Raw genomic sequence first — 19521 nt, 5'->3', positions numbered from 1 at the left:
AGTACACTTACTAAAACACAATACTTTAAGACACTTTAGCATTTAATACTACTGCATACTTCAGCTTCACTACAACTCATACAGAAATACTGTATAAATATTTAGCATTTGTAAATACTTGTATATAATGTATCGCAATTACTTCATAGAAGATGATAAATATGATGTTTTGTTCCAAATGAAGCTTACCTACTAAATTAGCTTCACCTTGGCCAAGCAGAGTGAGGATGTACTAGAGAATGTAAATAATGCAGTAATATAATTGTTGACTATAGAGTAACACTAACCATTTTGTAGTATTAATACTTTTACTAGTAATACTTTGTGTTCTGTTTTTGTTGTGCTTATATTTTCCATGCAGAAATTTTACATATAATGAAATAATTTTATGATAGTTTGTAATAGTGTGATACTTCTAATTTTACTTGAATGGTCTTTTATATGTTTTATTATTTATTTTATTTTTTTATTTGAATATTTAAAATACAAATATAAAAATAGTCATTGTGTTGACAAAGACTGAGATAGGGCTTGGGCTGTACAAACACACATTTACGTACATATACTCAGATACAATGTACATGAATATATGTAAAACAAGAGACTGTACAGGAGAGGGAGAACCTAAAAACTCATACAAAGGAACCTCCCCCAAATCAGATTTATATCAAATAAAAATAAGGAGAGACAGAAAGACTACTACAACACTAAAAAAATGAACCCATTCCAAGTGTCAAACATCCAGCACAAGAAATTGGAAGCAATCAATAATTGTTTTCTTAAAAACATAAACAAAGCTTATAAATGATGAACAGTAGTTCCACAAAATTGCACGTCTGTGTCTAAATGACAACTTGGTACATGATAGAGGATGAACATATTTAGACTGTACCGTGAAATGAATCAATGACAAATTATACTTTCAAGGAAAAAGTAAATATCTTAGGTATCAGTAAGTGCTGAAATAAAATTCTATAAATATAAAAGACTAAAATTCTATAAACATAAAAGACTATGTTTATTCTAAAACAGACAGTGGAGAAGAGGAGCTGAGGATTAATGAAAATAAAAAAAGGCAGATAATTAACAAATTTCATTTGTGCAATAAACAGCTTAATAACATGTGATGTGAAGATTATGAACTTGCCCATGCAGTATGACAGCAGCAACTATAAATAATATACCGGTAATACGGATAAGATAGGCCCTACGTCTTCCACCAGGAATACTGTGAAAGAGAACAGGAATAGCCTACAAGCAGATAAGTCTGAGATATGCTAGATATCAAAGTTACAAACCAAGCCAGTGGTAGTTTCAAATTGTAAAAAAAAATCATAGTCTGACTCTCAATCTCTGGTAGCAACAGGCCCAGCACGGTTAAAGACACAGACACTGGTGTCATGTGTGTCCTGTAACTCTGGCCAGTTAGATTTTATTCGTCATTGGTACATCCGGGTATTTCGTTTTTTGATTGACAGTTGCCATGGCAACAAGCTAGAGCATCGCCATTTTGTCAGGAGGGTTTTTTTTTTCCCAGCTCAGTCTTTTCAAATGTTCTCCCTTCCCGCCGGAATAATGCTGTCACTGGATATATGTTTGATGTTTTTGGATATCGAAATGCGTCTAGTGGATCGGATTAAGAAGATCGAGAGGCCATAGTTGGAACATTACATAGTTGAAATAATTAGGCGGCGCCGCACTAACTCAGTTGTCCGTGTCTCTGGTCCACCGGGCCGGTTCACTGCGCAGGTTTGGACCGCGCGCCATTTTGTGAAAATTGACACAAAATTCCTAACCAAAATTATCAGAGGACACGGTTTCTGTTTCGAGTTTAAAATACTCCGGACTTAACTGTGTTGTCGTGTTTATCGAAGAGACCGGCGCTAAATTTGCGGAGAGAACGTAAATCTGAATTTGGCATAACGTTTTATTTAGCGGTAGCCAGAATTGTTAGCTTGAGGCTAGCCGAGGAAGCTACAGCTAGCCAGGGCAGGTAGCTAATGTTAGCTGCGTTCATTTTGTCAACTAGCTAGCCAGTCCGCTAAGGTTAGCTAGTAAGTTATGCGTGCTAGTTAACGCTAGCATGTTGCTCGTCATCAGCTGATAGTATCGTTAGTCAAAGTTATTTCGATCGCTGATGTTGTTCATCAACGCTTGGAATATGAATCGCGTATTAAATCTGGCTGGCGAATTATTTTAGGGTTTGCCGGTCAGAGGACGGGGATAGGATTTAACGTTAACATTACTCGCTAACCGTGCAGGGAGGGGAGAATCTCAAGCTGGATAAGTTTCCTCATCATACAGGTTATTGGACTTTAAATGAAGATCGTGCCATCAGAGGTGAGTGATTGCATGCTGTTGTCTTTGACACGATCATTCTTTAGCTGAACATTTCACGTTAATGCTTTCGCAGATGTATATGTAACGTGAATGGTTAACAATGATGGACGCGACAGTGAAGTTGAGAGTGGTAGCTTAAGGTATGGCGGCTAGCTAACATTTTCTGGCGGTGCCGACTCCACCGAAGCCAGATAAGATTTCCTTTCAGTCAGTAGGTCACCGGACTAATTTTAATATTAGACGGGAATGGCTTTGCAGCTGGCTGTGAACGAGGGGGTGCAGCGGATTGTGTGGGCTTAGATGGAAAGTCATGCTGGCACGGCGTTAACGTTACAGCTAACGTTAACCCTTCGATATTAGACACTGTCATTGTCAGACTAAGGTAAAGCTAGCAGCCCTGTTTGATTTGTAGCAAATGGAATTTGTAATTGTGTCACTATTAGACATGTACTTTGTGTTGTAGAGTTACACAGTACAGAGCTCACCCAGCTAACCAGGCTAACGCCTAGTAGCTAATTCGGCTAACCTGGCTAATGGTTAACGTTGAGTTGTTGACGACCCAGCTGAATGGGCCCCAACAACCCGCTGGCTGAACACAGCGTCACTAGCTAACGTTAACGTTGGGTTGGAGAGAGATATGCTTGCTTGTCCCGCAGTTTTCAGGCAAACGTTAACGACGACAACGTTAGCTAGTTAGACTGCTAACGGTAACCGGAACCTGAATACGATTCTCATTTAGACGACAAATTGGAGGGATACGCGAACGATATGTAGCAGGAGAGGACGCGAATTAACTCTGAATATGCTTTCTAAATGCCAACCATGACGAGATCTACCCCATCATCTGTGAGTACAGAGCTACGCGGACACCGTCTTCATAGGCGAGTGTTAGGCTTTAGTTGTTTTGGATGGGTTAAATTTGATTCAGCTTTGGAATTGATCTAATCAGTTGGGCGTGAGAAGATGGCACACTGGCTTGTTATAGAGGTCTTTAGCCATCACTTATGATATGATACGGCTACTAATAGCAAGCTAGCTGTCGTTATATTTACACCTAAATAGGCCCGTTGATGCCGTGATGAGTCGAGCCAGCAAAGGAACTGTTCATATGTCAGTACTGAAAATAAAGAATAATCAAACGTTTAAGAGAGAGTGAAGAGCCACAAGTGCGCTTGCAAAAAAAGGCTTTGTGGTCAGATACAGCTTAAAATGTCATATTCACTCTATAGTTATATAGTTTGATGTCAGGTTTTGTGTTTGTAAAATGGACTCAAACCAAAGTTTTTCAATTCTTTATCAATTAGCATCATTTAGAAAAATAATTTCAAGTGGACCACCTATTTAAGAACGTATAATTTAGTTATTAAATCCTCTACAATTTAAAGGGTATATTGACTATGGACATTCTGAGAGGAGATCCAGTGCCTTTAAGTCCACAACAGTATCAATCCTTACGTGTCTTGTGAAGTATTATGGAGTCTGTCTCTGAATGAACAATCTATATCATATTAGTTTCAAAAGAGCTTCAGATCTCTTGTGTTTTTACCATTTCATTGCCTGGACATTTTTTGACCTTTGATCCACCAGCTTACCTGTTTTGAATTTTAGGTGTATTTTGAAAATAGCCAAAAGTTCATACCTTTACTTCAAGCACACTTTTTTTAAAGTTTTGGGTTGTCCTCTGTTCTTTTGGGGGTTCTTCTCAACAAAACTTCAGCCACTATGAAGTTAAATCCCCAAAGATGCACTATGACAATGCTCTGTTTTTATTCTTTGTAGTGGGTTGTGGTTTGCTGTTGGACTCTCCTCCCAGGATGATATGAAATTTTACAGGAGAAGATGCATCCAGGTTAGCTGCTGTATATTAAGCCTTAACCCTTTGGTGGGAGATAGTGCACCTAATATCTGCTGTTTTGAGTTTTTGGCATTAGACTTGTAAATCTTAGGACATTCTTACATAGGGAAATAGTCTATAATTATTGAGATTGGTCATTACAGTTGGTTTTATGCTACAGTGTTCAGCATTTCCATTTAATGCAGTTTAACCTGATGACAGAGCTCAAAGTGAAATAGGGTTTACATCATTGTTTTCGGGTCTCAGCTGAACAAGCATCAAAGTAGGCACACTAGTCATCATGACATTGTCATTTTAGTTGCTTGTAAGGTTAATATGTGTATGGAAAAATATAAATGATAATATTTTGATATGTTTACTTTAACAGTGTGGTTAAGTCTGTTCTTGCAATATGAGGATTTATTAAGAAAATAAAAATTAGATTTATACAGTAGATATATTTGAGAAAATAAAACCACACACATGCATGTATACATCTATATATATATATATCTATCTTGTTTAAGAAAAATATTTAAGTTTCTTAAAATACAGCCTTTGCTTTCTTGCTCATGCTCTATCATCTTACACTTCCTCTTATTTCTGTCAGTGGATGTGTATTTTTTCCTTTTCCAAAGCTGGGTCAGCTTTCTAACGCTCTCAGATGGAGTGCAGGTTTTGGGCTGTGCAGCTATTTTGCTGTCAGGCTCTTGTGTTGAAAGCAGCGTCTAAGTGTGCCAAAGTTCAATTTTATTTCTTGTTTATTTCTTGTTTTCTCATTGGAAAATGGGAGCTGCTCTGCCCTGGCAACAAAAGTAGGCTATTTGCATACTGCGTTGTGATTGGTCTGTGCATTGATGGGCTTGCCAAATCACGCTGTATCTCTGTGGTGATAGGCTATGCTAATTAGGTGCTGTTGCTGGGATTCTGAATAGTGGTTACTGTGAAGCACTGGTGAATTGTGTTGTCTGGTGAGAGATGCTGATAGCTGAACATGCTATTTAATAATTTTTTGATTCCTTCTGGCTTAAAATGAAGGATGATTCACTGTACAGTGTAAAGAAGCTTTATTTCCACCCCTTTTCACTGCTAAACTTGCTGTTTTGCTCCTTTTTCTTCACAAAGGTTGATATATTACAGTTCTTTTTCAATTTGTGGTTATACTTTGATGCATTTTTATGATTTTAAAGCTTTAAGAAAGGATACTGTTATTAACCTGGCATTTCTCTTAACAATGAATTAATTCTTGTTACGATTGTCAAGATTTTATCTTGTTTGTCTGTTTTTAGGGTGTGAGCTTGATCATTTCAGAACACATGTAAATAGTACAAATGCATAATTTCCATATTGCATATAGATTTTCTCTCAAAGCTAAATTAAGACATTTTTTGTGTTAAGGGAAATTTAAATGGTTAAATAAAGCAGAAAATAATGCACATTTATAATAAATTTCTACAATAAGTAACAGAGCTTTTGTGTAAAAGGAAATATAGGTGTTTTGATCAGAATTTTTAGCCTTTTTATTCCCCCCTTTGTGTGTTTTGTTACATTGAATTTTGAAATAAGTTAGCAATCCACTAAAAGCAGTATTAATTTCTTCCAGGAGGAGAGACTTCAGCATGCAAACCTTCGTCCGTCCGGCTTGCGCCCTCTTTTTCTTTACACACTGCTGGTCTTCAGATGGCTGCTCCAATGCCCCATACGCACCAGCAGTACAGTGACCGCCACCAGCCAAGCACTGACCAATCTGTTACGGTCTTACCGTACAGCGACCAGACACCACAGCTCACTGCCAATCAGGTGCTCTAATCCTGCCCCAGCTCTTGGACTTCTTTTAGCACCAATGTGTTATAAAAATTACAATACTTAAATGTTATTTGAAAGTCTGCTTCCCTTTTTGCTGCTGTCACCAGGCAGAGTAGCTGCTTGTCAGATGCTTCTTTTAGTCATTTAATATTGTACAAAGGTTATTGCTGTAGGTTTAGCTACTGTCCTATAAGACATACTGTCCTGTTACATACAGTAAGTACTGTGCACAGTGCTTATCAAATATTGTAATTTTTCTTTTTGATGCTTCAGAGGCACATGCCCCAGTGCTTTCGTGACCCAACTTCAGCTCCCCTGAGGAAGCTCTCCATTGACCTTATCAAAACATACAAACACATCAATGAGGTTAGTTTTGTTAGTGTGTGTGTGTTTGTATCATCTATTTCTAACATCATGAGCATACATTTTAACTTTGCTGAAAATTTTGGAAATGTAAGCGTAATACACTAAATCGTCAAGTGTCATCATATGTATTGTTTTGTTAATTTATAGGTGTATTATGCAAAAAAGAAGCGACGGCACCAACAGGGTCAGGGTGAAGACTCCAGTCACAAAAAAGAGAGGAAAGTCTTCAATGATGGCTATGACGATGATAACTATGACTACATCGTCAAGAATGGGGAGAAATGGATGGACCGCTATGAAATTGATTCCTTGATAGGAAAAGGATCATTTGGACAGGTGGTTAATTATAAATTACACACAAATATAGTTTTGCTTTGAATACATGTGGTAGTTAAAGCAGGCTTGAATTTTGAAACAAGTGGTTTTATTTTGCTTTGTATTTATAATTTCATGTTAGTTACTTAAGTCTTTCCATGTGCCTTTAACAGTTAAAGTGTTCCTGTTTATTGTTAAACAGTTTCATCTTAACATTGGGTAACACTAAAATTGTCTTTTTGACATCTTTAGGTTGTCAAAGCATATGACCGTGCAGAGCAGGAATGGGTTGCTATTAAGATCATCAAGAACAAGAAAGCTTTCCTAAATCAAGCCCAGATTGAAGTGCGCCTCCTAGAGCTCATGAACAAACATGATACAGAAATGAAATATTATATCGGTAATACCCTCTTCCAATTAAATTTTAAGACATAATATTAAAGAAATTAAGTGGCTTTTCCTCTATTTGTTTAATGTGGGATATATTTGGTTTTCTGCAGTTCACCTAAAGCGTCACTTCATGTTTCGGAACCACCTCTGCCTTGTGTTTGAGATGCTTTCATATAACCTATACGACCTGCTCCGAAATACCAACTTCCGTGGTGTTTCACTCAACCTCACCCGGAAGTTTGCCCAGCAGCTATGCACGGCGCTGCTCTTCCTGGCCACACCTGAGCTCAGCATCATCCACTGTGACCTGAAGCCTGAGAACATCCTCCTCTGTAACCCTAAGAGGAGTGCCATCAAAATAGTGGACTTTGGCAGCTCATGTCAACTGGGGCAAAGGGTATGAATATGCTGCGTTATTTATCAGCTAACAAATGAATGTATACAAGAATGTGCCTAAGAAATGAGCAATAATAGCAGCATCTAAACGTTTATTATTAAGTAATTACCATTTACAGGTCAAGGGCAAGCCTAACTGTCCTAATACTTTCTTTTTGTAGATATACCAATATATCCAGAGTCGCTTCTACCGTTCCCCAGAGGTGCTGCTCGGAATGCCCTATGACCTGGCCATTGACATGTGGTCCTTGGGCTGCATCTTGGTAGAGATGCACACTGGAGAACCGCTCTTCAGTGGAGCCAATGAGGTAAAGGACCTGAAATAATGCCCAGATTTGCTCTTTGTTGTGTTTTGTAATAAAATGAAGAATGGTGATGATTTTGACCTGATGGCCATCTTACAAATAATGCCTTGTAGATCTCAAAAATTGAGAAGCAGAGTTTAAACAAAACATATTAAATAAAACTCAAATTTCCTTTGCCTTGAAATTGTCTTCAGTAATTGCAGCTACTTACCTGGGCCTACATCTTTTATGACAATCATCATAGGACAACATTATATGGCGTATGATTTCCATTTACTGTGTATAATCAGGTATATCTGCAGCTTAAAATTTGCAGATATACTCACAGTTCTTAAGGTTCCTCTTTGCCAACATAATATTTTTCACAGGTGGACCAGATGAACAAAATAGTCGAGGTTCTTGGTATCCCGCCAAATCACATAATGGACCTAGCCCCAAAAGCCAGGAAGTTCTTTGAGAAGCTTTCAGATGGTACATGGAGTGTTAAGAAGACCAAAGATGGCAAAAGGGTGAGCTCAGCTCTTTGCTACAGTTAGACACCGACTAAAATTTGTCATTACCAAGGTAGGTCGTGTGATGATAACAGAAGTCAGTAAATCTCTTAATCTTTGTGTACGCTGCCTTAAACAGTATAAGCCTCCAGCCTCACGGAAGCTCCACTCCATCCTGGGTGTGGAGACAGGGGGTCCAGGTGGCCGGCGGGCGGGGGAGTCTGGCCATGCTGTTGCTGACTACTTGAAGTTCAAGGACCTGATACTCCGGATGTTGGACTATGACCCTAAGAGCCGCATCCAACCCTACTATGCTCTGCAGCACAGCTTCTTCAAGAAGACTGCGGATGAGGGGACCAATACGAGCAGCAGCGTGTCTACAAGCCCCGCATTAGAGCAGTCCCAGTCTTCAGGAACCACCTCCAGCACCTCCTCTAGTTCAGGTAACTCCCACCTGAGAACTCTGGTGGGACCATGGCACAGCTGTTCCATGGACTTTTATTTATAGTACTACACATCTGTCATTTGTGTTACAAGAGAACATGGGAAATGGGTCATCATCACTACAGTTACCTGTGCAGTAAGGGATATTGAGTTTGTGGAGCTAGGCAACACTGCAGTGAATTGCAGCTTTATTAAGCAGAAAGAACAACAGTAAATCTATTTGAAGCTGTACTTGTAACACTTTGTTTAACCCTCAGGAGGATCATCTGGGACAAGTACCAGTGGCAGAGCAAGGTCAGACCCAACCCATCACCACTTGCACAGTGGAGGACACTTCGGCACGGCCATGCCTGCCATTGATGGTGACAGCCTCTGCCCACAGGTCCGTAAGTTCCCTGGAGGGATCTGACTGCGGTGGTGGACATTTTATTCTAAAATCTTAACATGTTTTTGTTCATTCAGCATGTGCATAGTGGCAGTCCCCAAATGTTTGATTAAAATGATTTCAGAACTAATGTAAAAGAAATGAATGCATTTGACTAATAAACTAATTCCTTAAAAAACATGGTATTGTTTTATGTTGCTTGATTGTGATTTTATGAGTGTGATGGTGTGTCAGTCTCTGGCAAGTAACTGACAAAACATTGCCTTATAAATTGCCTTTACAAATTGTCAGCTTTTAAACTTCATTTCATCACATGTACTAAAAATTAAATTCCTTACAATGCGGCCTGGAAAAGGACACATCAACTCTGTTTAATCTTCTTGTCGATCATAACATTTAGGCAGTACTAAGTAAAGACCCAAAAAAAGGGTGCAGCCATTTTCTGCAACTGACACTTGTTATTTGCTTGACATTGACAGGCGAGACAGCCTTACCCACCTCCACTGGTGTGGGGAGGTGGTGTTGGACCAGAGTCAGTCACTGGAGAGACCCACCCAGTCCAGGAGACCACCTTCCATGTCCCCCCTCAACACCCTAAGGCCCTGCATCCCCACTCACATACTCATCACCACCATGGGCCGATGATGGCTACACGCCCACGCCCACGCCACTACACCTCCCCGACACACAGCTCCTCGACACAGGACTCCATGGAGGTGGTTCATGGCCATCTGTCTATGACCTCCCTGTCTTCCTCTGCCTCCTCTTCCTCTACATCGTCCTCTTCCACTGGGAACCATGGCAACCAGGCCTACCAGCTCCGCCATTTGCCCGCCGGAGCCCTTGACTTTGGTCAGAATGGTGGGCTGAGCATGGGGCTAGGTGCCTTCTCGAACCCACGGCAGGAGACTGGCATGGCAGCGCATCCTGCATTCTCCATGGGCACGAACACAGGGCCTGCCCACTACCTAGCGGAAGGTCACCTGGGCATGAGGCAGGGCATGGACCGGGAGGAGTCTCCAATGACTGGAGTATGTGTGCAGCAGAGTTCTATGGCCAGCTCGTGACTGCACTGACATTTGGCTGTGTGTTCCCCCTGTGTGTCATTTTTAAGGTGGTGTTTTTTACTACGAAGTGTGTTGAGAACAAAAGCTGCTCATGTCAGAAGGGAGATATCACTGAACCGCTACTACAGAGAAAAACCTTTGTTAAAAAGTATATATGTAATTGTCATCTTTTTTTTATTTTTTTTTTATTTTGGCAATCATTAGGCACAAAATAATACTTGCGGAATAACCATAGTGAGATTGAGACATCCATGTTACCATTTCACCAGTTTCATGTAACTACCAAGTAATCACCATATGGTATTATGTGGCAAAATCTTCTAAAGAGCATTTCAATGAGAAGTTTGAAGCTGTTTTGCAGTTAGCTGTTGGTGATGAAATGCTTGGCGTCCTCTTTTGGTTCAAACCGTGGACTGCCTGACATTACTGTTCCACTGGTTCTTAATTATTTTGCCCTTTTTAAGTGAAATTTCACATAAAAGCTGCTTGTAAATCCTGTAGCTTGACAATGAGGGGAAGTGTTTGCGGTGATATTTCTTGTTGTTGGTCGGTATTGTGTAACTCTTGTTAAAGGGGAGCACATAGCAGTGGAGTCCCTATAGCGTGTGCTGGCCGGGTGGAGAGGAGACCCTGCAGGTGGATACTGACACCAACCGGGTCAAAGGAGAGGGTAGCACCACCACTCTGGCCTAGAGGCCCTATAATCCTGCAAGCTGCAAGAGGGCCTGGCACAGACAAGAGCAGCAATGGGCACGGGAGACGAAAGGATCCAGCCCAGTAAAAGGAAGACAGTCAGTGGCTGGTTCTAGATAACCCTTTGGCCTTATGACTCATGGACTTGGAATGGGATGGAGCTGGACAATATCATATGAATTAAGATGGCTTTTCTCTATTTTTCTCTCTAGACAGCCCTTAATTCTTTAAGGAAATTAAAACAACTTAGAAAAGGTAAATAAGAATGGTAATTTGAGGCCTTTCTCGACAAAGATTTCTTCTTCAGCAGGGCCCCACATAACAGGGTCTTATTGTACACAACAACCTCCTAAACATTACTTCCTTGAAAATCTTCACTGGTTAAGGATTTTGCAGTGGAAAGAACTATCTATTCCAGAGTCTACCCTTTTATGTTTTGTTATTTTTCCCTTTTGCATGTAGTTCCTCATCAGAACCACCTGCACAAGTCTCTCCATCCAAAACATGGAAACTGAAGAAAAACATGAGTTAAGTGACTGCCTTTTTTCTCCTCAAATTATGCTGTGAATTTTACAAGAATTTATTTTCCCTTTGGATATGTTTTTATACCAAAGCAGTTGTTTTATAGCATATAGGTGTCTGTAACCAATAATGTAGCAGTTCACCACTTTGACGCAAAGTTTATCAAGATCTTATTTTAACGTCAATACAAACAGCTGCAATATATTACTTTAGCAAAACTGGAGACCGTGGTTGAGATCGCTATTGTGTATTCTGGCCAGATTTGTTTGCAACGTTTTACCAAAACTGTTTCCATATTAATTGGTAGATTATTTTGGGAGTCTTTTAAAACTTTGGTATGTTAGAGAATTTGGTAGTTACTCTGCAGGCTCCGGAGTAGCAAGATAGAAACTGATGGTTTAAAAAAAGGAGACTAATGCATTCTATTTCTGTGTCGTCGTTTTTCTTTTGCCCCCATCATACTATTTCAAAGGGTTTTGCTGCCTTTCATACATCATTTGGTCAACTTGGCTAGTTTTTGCCGTGAAGCAAGACTTTGTCATTGTCTTGGCAGGGTAAGGATAATTGTGGCAAATCAGTTTGTGTTGAATGGTATTGTTCTGATTTGGTAGGGCAGATACCCATGATTGTTGTCCTATTCAAAGGGAAAGGGTGTCTGTCAGCCCACAGTCACATGCTTTGCCTAGTCAGACATGCATGTCCTCAAAACATTACAGTCAATAACCAGATTTTTTTTTTTTTATATCAGGGATTTTGAAGTGCTTTCTTTCTTCTGTTGCTCATTTTATCAGCCTCGAAATTAGACAGAAAGCCTGCCCACAGCCACCTATGAAATTTAGGGCAGGCCACAGGTCATGTTGTTGTCATGTTAAAGGAGAAACCATCATTAAGAAAAAAAAAAAATCATGCTTGGTATTTCCACAAACACAAATGTAAAGCTACCTATATTGAGATTGGGGTTTTATCTGGATGTCAAGGTTAATTGCAAATTTGCAATCATTTTTCATACCCCGCAGAATTTGAGACATTTAGAAATTGCCAGTGGTTTTATTACTGGCACTCATTCTGGTACTTAACATTCCAAAAATAAAGACTGAAAAAGAAAAAAAATTGACTGCAGTGACTCGTAAGTGTGCGCCTATTTCAGATCATGCTGATTGACCTCTTATTTAGAGCAGTTGTCATGAAATGCAGCCCCTTTTTAATAGTTGAAATAGAATTTATGTATATATTTATATTTTTTTAATAAAGGAAGTATAGAACTCACTACCTTGCTCCTGCTGGTATGTTGATTATGTTTGTCAATTTGGTGACCATTCAGTGGGCAGGAACTCCTGTTTTCTTAGTGGCAAAACCTTGCCTTTTGGCAAAGGTACTTGACTACATCAGGACAACACTATGAGGTAGGGTTTGAATCAAACAGGGAAAGCTAGATCTTCAAACCTTAATAATTTTCACAGGGTATATTGTAAGTGCATGTACATCACAAACCTTACTTTTTGGTTATATGAGAAGCACATGGTTGGAAAAAAAAAAAAAAAGGTTCCATCTTTCATAAGCCTGTTGAGTTTGTGGGTTATACACAAACACGTATACTTGTTGACATATCTGAACACCCAACAAGAGTGGAAATCCTCTTATTTAATTTGGATTTATCCTTTTCATTTTTGATTTAACTTTTTTTCACTTTTTTTGTACATGCAACATGCACTATAGAATTGAACAGCATGGGGGAAAGGATAAGTCCATGTATCCACAGATTGTAAGATCTAGTCAAGACTTTGCTGTGTTTATGACAATGCCCTTTGTATTATATTAAGACAGTCTTATGTATGATATATAAAAAGAAGTTAATTGAATTGCTTTGTGTGTCTTTATTGTTGTCTGACAACTCCATTTATTTTCCAAGTGTTTACTCATCACCTCCAGTAATATATTATACGTAGTGCTTATGGTATAATGAACACGATCAGACTATATAACCGTATAATGAAACGGAAACAAATATAAAGCTTGAATTAGTCCTTTATACAAGGAGAAAAGAAAGAAGTTAACGCCCTGGCTCGTTGGTCTAGGGGTATGATTCTCGCTTCGGGTGCGAGAGGTCCCGGGTTCAAATCCCGGACGAGCCCTCTAAGTTTTACTTCTGAGATCTACCACAGTACTCTTAATTTCTTAATCGGTACATGGTACAGCTATGGATAAGATGAGGTAAGACAGGAGTATTCATTTTATGCTGCGGTAAAGCAGTCTGCAAGGGCTGCAAATGCTGATTGCTATAAGTTCACTGGTCTGTTGGTGATCGACCGTCTCAAGTGACGACTCAGTCTAAAATAAAACGTCAATACGCATTATTTTGTACGATATGAACCTTGGTTGCCAAATGCCCACTTGGACTAAGCAAGCAAAAGATGGGCTCGTCCGGGATTTGAACCCGGGACCTCTCGCACCCTAAGCGAGAATCATACCCCTAGACCAACGAGCCATATGACGACAGACTCGATAAAGATCCCTTTAACCATAAACACTCATGTGCTCTGTGTACTGTGGCTACCTGATGCTAAAGCGAGATTTTGCTTCTGAAGGTGTGATTTAACCGAAACAGTCTCGTTGTTTATCCTAGTACTGATATAACAAGTCCAGCAAGTAACAGCATTTTCCATCTAGTCTGATGTGAGCTGGTTTTTAAATGCCGGGGAGAAACAAGTAAGAGGAAGTAAGTAACGATGGTAACAAATGCAGTAGTCATGGCTACTGGTGAATTTATTTTATGTATTTTTTAGACAGGCCTACAACAAGAACGAGTAAACGCAAAATAGCTTGACCCAGCTTAATAAAAATGTTGATTCCTGAGATTTTAAATGTATTGACAAGATGATGTTTAGATAAAAAAAAAAACAAAAACGCGACGATGAATACCACTGACAGGTGGAACCTTTTAGCTTAAGCTTATAGTTTTTGTTTATAAAATTAGTCTAAATTAAGATTTGTTTTTGTTTGTTTGTTTGTTTTTGTTATTTCAAAGCACAGTTCCCTTCACATTAATATCTCGTTTTAAATGACCCTAATATTCAACTAGCTACTCAATTTCAAAGGCATTGTCCCATGTAATCCATTACTGGAGAACATGGATCTCCACCCAGTGGAAAAAAAATTTGCACCTTGTGTTCAGCATAGCATATATGACCACTAACCATCCAACAAAAATTAGGCCATCCTTTGGAATAGAACAACATATCTGTTGAATTCTCATACAAAGGTCTGCTGTTTGCTTCGTATGATTTCTGCACTTCACAACAGAGGCAGTAATATTTATCATCAGATTCGCTTTCACAAAAATACATTTTATACCAGAAATGGAACAAACAAATGATCCAAAGACTCAAAGAACATGTAAACAGAGTAACTGTCATTTAATAGTTCATTTTATTAATGTTTTACTTACCCCATGATGTCTGTTACTGTTCTTTTAGGGCAAAACAAACAAACAGAAGCTGAAACTTGGAGGGAGAAGGAAGCGCCTGGTCTTGTGGAGGTTTAGCCAGTGGATGGCAGAAGTTTGCCCTATCTAGCCGTTATGCCTGCATTTTAAGGATGAAGAAGAAAACTTGTGTTTTAATTGGACGATGTGGTGGAGGCCGTACCATGGCAGACCAATAGCCATGCCTCAGAATTTAGATCCGTCTAATCAGGTGCCACGTGGGTGGGGCATTGTCACACAAATAAACGGTCTGCTTGAAATTAGCCTTTGACAGTGTGGTGTTAAAGTCAGCACAGTTTGATGGTTTTTATGGAAACGCCTATTGGAGACTGTTTGAGGTCAAATACCTGAACTCCGTTAGCGTCAAAGTCACCTGCCTTCCGCCGAGTCCCGAAAGAGAACATAACAGATGATAATATTCAACTAAGTTAGCTAGCTAAGCTAACGACGTAGCCTCAACCATGCCGAATTTTTGCGCGGCCCCAAATTGTACACGGAAGAGCACCCAGTCGGATCTGGCCTTTTTTCGTTTTCCAAGGGACCCAGAGAGGTAACCTTGCCCACATCTTACCGTAAACCATAGAAAACTCAGCGAGATGTTTTCATGTTGAGTGTAGGATTGAGTGAGTTTAGTCTTGCTTGGTAGCAGGTTAGGCCAAAATCCTATGCAACCCTCATGTAGGTAGGTAACGTTAAGGGATCAACAAGTGTGTAATTTAGCCTCAGGTAATATCTCAATAACGTTACCTATAGGAGCTAGGACATGGTTTGACGTTACATTTCCACGTACATTTTTTTATATATGTATATTTTTTAATGTATTCCTTTTTTTCCATTCATGGTTTGTTGTAAGTACAAAGCACCTGCTATATGTCCCATAGGAATAAGCGCTCATAGGTATTTTATGCAGGCACAGCGTTACTGAGCATAATGTGTATATATACTTGGATACATAAAGTTGATCACTTATGTGTGTGTGTGTGTGTGTGTGTGTTTTCTTTCAGATGTCGAATCTGGGTAGAGAACTGCCGCAGAGCAGATCTAGAGGCGAAAACATCGGACCAGTTGAACAAGCACTACAGATTATGTGCCAAGCACTTCGACCCAGCCATGGTGTGCAAAACAGTGAGTATCCGACATGATTCTAGCCAACAGCGTAGCAGCATGTTTCCACTTATTTCTTAAGATAAACTGGCTTGTGAGTGAGTTGTTTTGCTTTTCAGAGCCCCTACAGGACTGTACTGAAAGATACAGCCATCCCAACCATATTTGACCTGACAAGCCATCTAAGAAATCCTCACACCAGACATCGCAAGCGGATTAAAGAACTTGTAAGACAAATATTTACTTGCTCTTATGTCACTTTTCACGGTTTTATATGCACCTCTCAGACGTCACAGTTTGATCAACTTTTAAAATTTTTTTTTATTTCTGTGTTTAATTCCAGACTGAAGAAGATATAAGAAAGATTAAAGAAAGGAGATGTAAGTAAATAGATTTTTGATCACGAAAGTAATGCTAGGCATCAGTTTACACAAACTGATTACTGATACTCTTTTGTCTGTCTTTCTCTCTCCCTCTACCCAGTGGCATCTTCCATTGAACAGCTTGTTTCCAAAAAAGATGCAGCAGTTGAGGATACTACAAGCACCAATGAGGAGGAACCTCAGCTGTCCACAGAGGAGAAGGAATATCGGGAATACCTGAGGTCCTTGTTTGAGGTTGTGGTCATGTTAGGAAAACAGAGTATCCCATTAGTGGCTGACAAAGCATCTGAAGCTGAATACAAGTCCAACAACTTCCAGGCTCTTCTAGATTACCGCATGAATGCAGGAGATGTAGCTTTGAGGAAGCGGTTTGAAGCGACTGCTGTTAATGCTGAATACCTCTCTGCAACCCAGCAGAGCCAGCTCCTGGATGTCTGTGAGAACACAGTTAGGGAGGAGATGCTAATGGAAGTGCGAGAGAGTCGCTTCTTCTCCCTAGTGACAGGTGACCTTGTTGACATTGCCAGTGAGAAGCACCTTCCTCTCTTTTTGCGCTTCGTAAATCAGCAGAACGTCCTTCGAGAGGAGTTTATGGACTTTGTCCCATTTGACGGTGATGAGTCTGCGCTGGTAGAGAGACTGGAGGCCCAGCTGGCCGACCGCTGGGGGCTTAGCATGGAGGACTGCCGTGGTCAGGCGCACAGGGCCACGGGGACTTCCACCACTAAGATGAAAGCTGTGGCAGTGTTACTGATGGAGAAGTATCCCCTGGCATTGCACATGCCTTGCTCCCATATGGCACTGAACATCCACCTGGCCAACAGTCTGCCTTTTCCCAATGTCCAGGTTGTCATGGAAGCTCTGAGGAGGATCGGTGCTTTCTTTAGAGCCCCGCTCACTTGGGAAGAGCTAGAGAAGGCAATCTGCACTTGCTACCAGAAAAACGAAGAGAAAGGAGCTGCACTGAAACAGGCCTGTGGCACCGGCTGGACAGAGCAGCACAACGTCTTTGATGTGCTGTTAGAGTTGTTGCCATCTCTGCTGCTGTGCTTGGACAACATTCGGGAGAACGATAATGGAAAGTTTGCCGATGCTGTTACAGCAGATGCATATTTAATCTCGAAAACTCTGGCCGACTTTGAGGTCATCGTCACCATCGTCATCTTAAAGAGTGTTCTCACGTTTACCAGAGCTTTCGGGAGGAACCTCCAAGGGGAGACACTTGATGTGTTTTTTGCTGCCAACAGTCTAACTGCTGTGCTGCATTCATTAAATGAGGTCAACGATAACATTGATGTCTACCATGAATTCTGGTATGAGGAGGCTGTGAGTGTGGCCAGTGTAATAGAGGTTCCCGTGACTATCCCGAGGCTGTTCCTTCGGAAGCAGCGCGCAGCCGACATGGGCGAGATCCAAGCAGAAGCATATTTTAAAGAGTATGTTACTATCCCTGTCATTCGTGGCATCATGCAGGAGGTGGAGGACATGTTCTCTGAGACCAACCTCAAAGCTCTTAAGTGCCTGTCATTGGTCCCTGCTGTCATGGGACAAATGAAGTTCAACACCACTGAGGAGAACTATGCAGATGTGTACTGTAACGACCTCCCCAACCCAGACACGCTTCCTGCAGAGCTTCACTGCTGGAGAATAAAGTGGAAGCACAGGGGCAAAGAGGTGCGCCTGCCCGCCACCATCCATGAAACCTTGCAGCTTCCAGATGTCAAGTTCTTTCCCAACGTGAACTCTTTCCTCAAGGTACTTTCCACCTTGCCAGTGCTGAAACTGGAAGACAACAAAAGGGACACAGTAAGCGACCGCCTGCAGGCTTGCCTCGACAGCATGCCCGCCAAACAGTGGAACAAAAGTCTCATAATGCTCAACATTAACACACACGTCAAACACGACCTGGACGTCATGGTAGACAAATATTGCAGACTATATCCCGAGGATGATCCTGAAGCTGAGGCGGAGTCTGAGGAAGCAGCTGAGGAAGATGTGACAAAATGATGCGACACAGACACTAAACGTAATTAGCAATTCTGAGACAAAAAAAGAATGAAGTCAGTCAGCAGGTATCCTCCTCACTTGTGTACAGTTTGCTGCATTTACACATGGATATTTGTTCTTTTATTGCTGAGGTTAGAGGTTTCCATTTGTATTCAGTCTTCCAAGAAAAAAAAAACATTCTTTTTTGTGTGCATTTAATATATCACAGCTTAATATTGCCTTGTCAAGAAATAAACCAGTTTAATAGAGAGGAAATGTCTATACAATTACTCAATACCTCTTGGAGAACCATGAAATCTCCAATCATATATAACTGTGAACACCATCTGTAGATGTTTAAAGTTAGGAGTCTCTGTGTGACTGTGTTATTAAGAGTAGTCTTCTCTGCAATGATGTAAAAATCCTAAGGAAAGTTTTGTACACTTTTTTTTTTTCCTTCATTTATTTGTCCAATGACGTAGATGGATTTCTCCTGCTCTTCAACGACTCGTCTCCTGTTAGTGTTTTGTTCTGTGCTTGTGGCCACATGATGAGGCAGGTGGCCCCATTGAGCTGCATCACAGTGATTCCTTTCCACTGACTGAGGCAGGAACTGGACAAGAGGGAGCAGTTATACACAAAAATAAGCAATGTCTCTGATTACATACAGATGAGAAGTGATTTTTTTTTCTTTTCTAAATGAATGAAATGTTTCCAGTGTGACATGTTCAGTGTGTTGAAGGTTTTGATACAATTTTGGGTGAAATAGCTCTTTAGCTCCGAGAAAAGGCCGATTCCGATAAGTCGGTCAGTTAGTGTGATTGTTGTGTTGTTTATGGCAAGATGCTTGTCTTTTTGCTGTAACTAACTTTTTACATTTAAAAAAAATTTTTTTTTACATATACAATCAGGTTTCAGTTTGATTAATAAAATCCTTTGTATAGACTTGCAGATTAGGTACTTTGAGTCAACTCTATGGCAAAGCATGACCTTTTGTTATATAGTATTTGGGTGCAAGCTTAATTTTTAAAGCAAGAATGGCATTAAAATATTGAAGAGTGTATATATATATATATATATATATATATATATTTATTTATTTATAGGGAGAAGCAGTACGTTTTGCAGCTAAACAGTGAAATGTTTTTTTTTTTTTTTTTTTTTTTTTTTTTTTTATTTCATGCAACATTATCGGCCATTTCCTCCTAATGGC

At 40.1% G+C, this 19521-nt stretch overlaps 2 protein-coding genes and 2 non-coding genes across 9 annotated transcripts; 3 read left to right on the top strand and 1 right to left on the bottom strand.

The window, feature by feature from the left end:
* The first annotated feature begins 1500 nt into the window (after window positions 1–1500).
* Window positions 1501–13213, top strand: dyrk1ab (dual-specificity tyrosine-(Y)-phosphorylation regulated kinase 1A, b). 4 transcript variants are annotated; one of them, XM_026320204.1, is made up of 12 exons: window positions 1501–2340; window positions 4120–4189; window positions 5778–5974; window positions 6254–6346; window positions 6494–6682; window positions 6914–7061; window positions 7162–7448; window positions 7609–7755; window positions 8121–8261; window positions 8383–8686; window positions 8945–9069; window positions 9552–13213. In XM_026320204.1, exons 2-12 carry the CDS (start codon window positions 4180–4182, stop codon window positions 10137–10139), a joined length of 2229 nt encoding a protein of 742 aa, XP_026175989.1. In that variant the 5' UTR covers window positions 1501–2340; window positions 4120–4179; the 3' UTR covers window positions 10140–13213. The 4 variants fall into 4 exon arrangements, with proteins under 4 accessions (XP_026175989.1, XP_026175997.1, XP_026176005.1 ...); XM_026320196.2 differs by lacking the exon at window positions 1501–2340 and adding an exon at window positions 2892–3186 and having other exon boundaries at window positions 9552–10139; XM_026320212.1 differs by lacking the exon at window positions 4120–4189 and having other exon boundaries at window positions 9552–10139.
* Window positions 13214–13414: 201 nt separating this feature from the next.
* On the top strand, window positions 13415–13486 carry trnap-cgg (transfer RNA proline (anticodon CGG)). The gene has a single exon. It is a non-coding gene; the product is annotated as a tRNA-Pro (tRNA).
* A 281-nt stretch (window positions 13487–13767) lies between these two features.
* trnap-agg (transfer RNA proline (anticodon AGG)) lies at window positions 13768–13839 on the bottom strand. The gene has a single exon. It is a non-coding gene; the product is annotated as a tRNA-Pro (tRNA).
* A 988-nt stretch (window positions 13840–14827) lies between these two features.
* Window positions 14828–19147, top strand: thap12b (THAP domain containing 12b). 3 transcript variants are annotated; one of them, XR_003295113.2, is made up of 6 exons: window positions 15068–15385; window positions 15840–15960; window positions 16059–16166; window positions 16283–16319; window positions 16423–18394; window positions 18791–19147. XR_003295113.2 is itself a non-coding variant. In XM_026298459.1 (5 exons), the coding sequence occupies exons 2-5, from the start codon at window positions 15946–15948 to the stop codon at window positions 18327–18329; spliced, it is 2067 nt and encodes a 688-aa protein (XP_026154244.1). In that variant the 5' UTR covers window positions 14828–15046; window positions 15840–15945; the 3' UTR covers window positions 18330–18579. The 3 variants fall into 3 exon arrangements, 2 of the variants coding, with proteins under 2 accessions (XP_026154244.1, XP_026154243.1); XM_026298459.1 differs by lacking the exons at window positions 15068–15385; window positions 18791–19147 and adding an exon at window positions 14828–15046 and having other exon boundaries at window positions 16423–18579; XM_026298458.1 differs by lacking the exon at window positions 18791–19147 and having other exon boundaries at window positions 16423–18579.
* Window positions 19148–19521: the final 374 nt, after the last annotated feature.

This window comes from Mastacembelus armatus, chromosome 13 (assembly GCF_900324485.2).
Source record: "Mastacembelus armatus chromosome 13, fMasArm1.2, whole genome shotgun sequence".
Taxonomy (NCBI): Eukaryota; Metazoa; Chordata; class Actinopteri; order Synbranchiformes; family Mastacembelidae; genus Mastacembelus; species Mastacembelus armatus.
The sequence above is the reverse complement of the archived record's forward strand: the minus strand, read 5'-3'. Positions and strand labels throughout refer to the sequence as shown.

Excerpts from the sequence above, each read along its gene's own strand:
- thap12b (XM_026298458.1), top strand. The coding sequence starts at position 15,297 with ATGCCGAATTTTTGCGCGGCCCCAAATTGTACACGGAAGAGCACCCAG. Across the intron at positions 15,386-15,839 it reads TTTCCAAGGGACCCAGAGAG|ATGTCGAATCTGGGTAGAGA; the intron begins GTAACCTTGCCC and ends GTTTTCTTTCAG. Across the intron at positions 16,320-16,422 it reads AAAGATTAAAGAAAGGAGAT|TGGCATCTTCCATTGAACAG; the intron begins GTAAGTAAATAG and ends CCCTCTACCCAG.
- dyrk1ab (XM_026320204.1), top strand. Across the intron at positions 6,683-6,913 it reads GAAAAGGATCATTTGGACAG|GTTGTCAAAGCATATGACCG; the intron begins GTGGTTAATTAT and ends TGACATCTTTAG. Across the intron at positions 7,756-8,120 it reads TCTTCAGTGGAGCCAATGAG|GTGGACCAGATGAACAAAAT; the intron begins GTAAAGGACCTG and ends TATTTTTCACAG.